Genomic DNA, 5,000 nt, shown 5'->3' with positions numbered 1-5,000 from the left:
ATATATATATATATATATATATATCCTCTCTCTCTCTCTCTTTCTTTCTCTCTCTCTCTCTCTCTCTCTCTCTCTCTCTCTCTCTCTCTCTCTCTCTCTCTCTCTCTCTCTCTCTCTCTTTCTTTCTTTCACTCACACTCTCACTCTCACTCCCTTCCCTCTCCCCTCCCTCTCCTTTTCCCCTCCCGCCCCCCCCCCCTCACCGTGACCCTCAGCGGGCGCGACAGTCGTGGCCGCTTTTACGAAGCACATGTAGCGCCCTTGGTCCCCTACGCCCACGCCCGTGATCACCAGGAGGCCGCCCACCTGCGAGTAGCGAGAGGACCCGCCCACGACGCCGGACATCATGCCATCGCCGAGTCTCACCCATCTGTGTGGGCGAGAGCGATGGGCGTGCGTTAGCAAGGGTAGGAGTAAGAGGGGAGGGAGAGGGAGGGAGGAAGAGAGTGGGGCAGGGGAGGGGGGGAGGGGAAGGTGAGAGACGAAGCAGAAAAAGAGAGAGAGGGAGAGAGACAAAGAGAAAGAAGGAGTGGAAGAGAGGGAGGAGAGAAGAAACGGAGAGAGAGAGAGTGAGTGAGAGAGAGTGAAGATAAAGAGAGATAAGAGAGAGAGAGAGAGAGAAAAGATATAGTGAGAGAAGATAAAGAGAGAGAGAGAGAGAGAAAGAGAAAGAAAGAGAGAGAGAGGGAAAGCAAGCTGAAAAAGAATGTGAAAACTAACATTATATGATCCCTTTACAAACGAACCTCTATTTCAGTCCTGCATCCTCACTCTCTCATCTTTCTTAATTCTAATAATCTTCATAACAATGAATCACTAATAACAATAATAATGATAATAATAATAATAATAATAATAATAATAATAATAAAAATAATAATAATAATAATAATAATAATAACAATAATAATAATAATGATAATAATAATAATAATGATAATAATAATAATAATAATAATAATAATAATAATAATAATAATAATAACAATAATAATAAATAAATGAATAAAAAAAAAATAGATAAACAGATGACAAAACAACGGAGAGAGAAGGCTGGACCCACTGACCTGTACGTGGGCGTGGGGTGGCTCTGGGCGGCGCAGGGCAGGACCGCCCACTCTCCCGCCCGCACCGTCACCGTCGCGCGCTTGTCCACACTCAGCCGCGGCGCAACATTCCCGTGGGGTTCTGAGTCGCGGGGAAAGAATGATACTGGTGAATGGTAAAACGCTCTCAAGTAATACGTTATCATATCATATTACAGCTTTATCGTCCGTCACTATTATCTTTCCTTATCGTCATCACGCCATCATAATGTAATCGCTCAGAATATCATGTTATTTCCCATTACCACTGTTTATCAAGTTATTATCATTATCACTGGTAGAAAACCCACAATGCAAGAACTAGATTTCTTGAAAATGAGAGTACAGTTTCGAAATCCACCTGGATTTCATCTTCAGGTCTGAAGATGGAATCCAGGCGGATTTCGAAACTGTTGTGTCATTATCAATATATCAAGTTTGCGCGTTGTGGGCTTAAAGAGCGATGATGGACTATAAACCTCGTGGTATCTTGATTGATTATATCATGGTGGCGCGATGCCGATAAGGAAAGATATAATGATGAATGATAGAGCTGTAATATGATATGATAATGTATTACTCGATTATATCATAATATGATAATGATTGATAATGAGGAAAATGGTAACGATAAGTGAAAAAATAAGAACAATAACACGAACTCCTCTGCCACATATTAGAGTTAAAGAATAATATAATTATAAGATATAAAACAAAATATGTTTTCAGTAAATACGAAATATGATAAATAAATAATGATTGCTCGATAAAAAAGCTATTAATAGTTAATGGACCCTAAGTTTAGATAAATAAACAAAAAACGCAAAATATTGAAATAACAAATAAGGAAAATGATAAATAAATGATGATTCCTGAGCACAAAAAAGTTTAAAAATCTAGGACCCGTTCACCAGCCTGTAATGAAGGGCCGTGATGGGGAATACCTCGCTAATGGAAGCTAATGGGCGATGCCACACGCCCATTCTCAGTCTACCAAGTTCATTACGATAATCTGTCATTAGTTGGTCTGTCCCAGTGGCGTCCATTACAGGCTCGACCATCACAAAATCCTGACGGGCCGGACGCCAGGCTTCCCCATCGCACTAATGACGGACTCTGATGCGGTTTTTATGCGAGCGACAAAGCGCGTGCTCGCCGTGACGCCCACGCACCCGCCCCTCGCTCAGTGGTAAGGCCGGAATTCGCTCTGTCTGTCTAGCTATCCACCTGTCTACATATATATCTATATCTATCTTTCTATATATATATATATATATATATATATATATATATATATATATATATATATATATATATATATTTATCTCTGTTTGCCCTCTCTCTCTCTCTCTCTCTCTCTCTCTCTCTCTCTCTCTCTCTCTCTCTCTCTCTCTCTCTCTCTCTCTATTTATCTGTCTATTTGTCTATCTATATGTATATCTATCAACCTCTCTCTCAATCTGCATCTAGCCATCGATTCATATTTATCCGTATATCTATCTGTTCACCTATATTTGCCAGTCTGTCCATCCATTCATCCAACCATCTATCTGTATCTATTTACGTATCTATATCTCTTTGTATCTATGTATTTTTATCTATCTGTCTACACATCCATCCATTTACCTGCCCTCCACGTCCTCCCTCCCCCCCCTCCTCTCCTACCGAAGCCTCACCTGACACCTGGAACGCCCCTTCCCCCTCCCCTCCCTTCCCCCTCCCCCATTTCTCCCCACCCCCACCCTCCCCTCCCCCCCTCCCCCCGCTGCCTCACCTGTGATGATGACTCTCCCGGCCGACGAGTCCCCCCTCCCTCCCCTCCCCCCCTCCCCCGTGCCCGGCCGACGAATCCCTGATCTCGCCGGTGAGCGTGTGGTTCGCCCGGCACCGGTAGCTCCGGTAGCCGTCGCTCGGATCCGCCCGGTAGATGTGGAGGGACCCGTCGTGGAGGATCATGTACTTGCCTCCTGCGGGAGAGGAGGGGGGGGGGGTTATTGATTAGTGGGGGCGAGGGGGAGGGTGCTGCTGTTGTTATTGTTGATGTTGTTGGTGTCGTTATGGTGTGATTTATTGTGTGCGTATATTTGTATTAGTATTTTTTATGTAATAATTGTTATTATTATTGTCCTCGTCATTATCATTATTACCGTAAATATTGATATTGATATTCTCATCTTCATTACTATTTTCCTTATTACTATTACCATCACTATCATTACAATTAATAATATTAACATTTTTAGAATTATTCCCCTTAGCATTACCATCATCATTACCATCACCATCATCATCACCATCACCATCACCATCACCACCACCACCACCATCACCATCACAATCATCATCGTCACCACCACCATCATCATCATTATCATTATCATTATCTCCCTCTTCATGCTTTTAGTATCATCTCCTAGCATATCTATCTCAGGATGTTAATGATATCTTTGTAATAATTATAATTCTTTTGCCTTTCTAGTTTTCTAACGGCCAGGTCATCCCCCCCACTTCCCCCCCTCGTCATTGATAGTAGTCGTAGCAGTAGTAGTGTTAGTAGTGTTCCTGTCTGCACAGATACTGCGGTTATCATGAGCAGTAGTAGCAGTGGTAGTATTAGTAATAGCAGCATTCGTGATAGTAGCAGTTGTAATAGTAGTAGCTGTAGCAGTAGTAATAGTGGTGGTGGTAGTAGTGGTGGTGGTGGTGGTGGTAGTAGTAGTAGTAGTAGTAGTAGTAGTAGTAGTAGTAGTAGTAGTAGTAGTAGTAGTAGTAGTAGTAGTAGTAGTAGTAGTAGTAGTTGCTATAGTAGTAGTTGTAGTAGTTGTTGTAGTAGCTGTAATAGTAGTTGTAGTAGAAGTAGTAGTAGCAGTAACAACAACATAACTGGTAGAATCAGTAATAATAGTAATACAAAAAGTAGTATTATTACTAATACCAGTAACAGTGCTACTACTCTTGTCATCATCGTTTTCCTCTTCGTCACATCACCCACATTAACATTCTTTGCTTATCATCATCATCCACAAAGGCGTCGTTTATACTATAACTATCAGTAGCAACAACATCATTTTTCATTAATTTTTTGCCATTGTTTAATTCACTATCTTAATAAACAGCATCTCTTCATCACCATCACCACCACACCTGTCATCACGTTTCCCTTCGAATCACCACCGAGATAATTCATCAATTTCCGGAAATAATAGTGGGACTAATTTCGGACTAACTATTTATATATATATAAATAAAACTTTTTTTAGGGTCACTCGTTTCCGATTCACTTAATCAAATTTCCCAAAATGGTTAATGCTACTAAATCTTTCATCAGATTGAATAATTTGTATGGCAGGTGACAGGATTCGGACGAACCCAAAATAATTACTTTGCTGGCGTTGAAGTTCCTTTTCATTTCCTCTCTCTTTAGCTCCCATTCTTTCTCTTGCTTTCACTCTTTCCTTTTTCGGACTGTCTCGGTCTCGGTCTCGGTCTCTCTCTCTCTCTCTCTCTCTCTCTCTCTCACTCTCCTTCTCCCTCTCCTCTCTCTCTCTCTTCTCTCTCTCTCTCTCTCCCCTCTCTCTCTCTCTCTCTTTCTCTCTCTCTTCTCCTCTCCCTCGCTCTCCTCTCTCTCCTCTCCTCTCTCCTCTCTCTCTCTCTCTCTCTCTCCTCTCTCTCTCCTCTCTCTCTCTCTCTCCCTCTCTCTCTCCTCTCTCTCTCTCTCTCTCTCTCTCTTCTCTCTCTCTCCTCCCTCTCTCTCCTCTCTCTCTCACTCTCTCTCCTCCTTCCCCTCTCTCTCTCTCTCTCTCTCTCTCTCTCTCTCTCTCTCTCTCTCTCTCTCGCCTTGTTTATATTTTCTTCTCTTCCTCTCTCTTTTCGCTATCGTTTTTCTACTGTTCATTTTATTCTGTGCTTCCTGCC

General features: G+C 42.1%; 1 protein-coding gene across 1 annotated transcript in view; it reads right to left on the bottom strand.

The window, feature by feature from the left end:
• The window catches only part of LOC119598480 (Down syndrome cell adhesion molecule-like protein Dscam2), a gene marked incomplete in the record, with an annotated part of 95,969 nt that overhangs the window by 73,080 nt on the left and 17,889 nt on the right, over positions 1-5,000 (bottom strand). The window contains 4 exon segments of the mRNA XM_037948108.1: positions 204-370; positions 1,068-1,188; positions 2,860-2,892; positions 2,939-3,052. Coding sequence (XP_037804036.1) covers positions 204-370; positions 1,068-1,188; positions 2,860-2,892; positions 2,939-3,052 — 435 coding nt within the window.

Source organism: Penaeus monodon, chromosome 41 (genome assembly GCF_015228065.2).
Source record: "Penaeus monodon isolate SGIC_2016 chromosome 41, NSTDA_Pmon_1, whole genome shotgun sequence".
In the NCBI taxonomy this organism is placed as follows: domain Eukaryota; kingdom Metazoa; phylum Arthropoda; class Malacostraca; order Decapoda; family Penaeidae; genus Penaeus; species Penaeus monodon.
The sequence above is the reverse complement of the archived record's forward strand: the minus strand, read 5'-3'. Positions and strand labels throughout refer to the sequence as shown.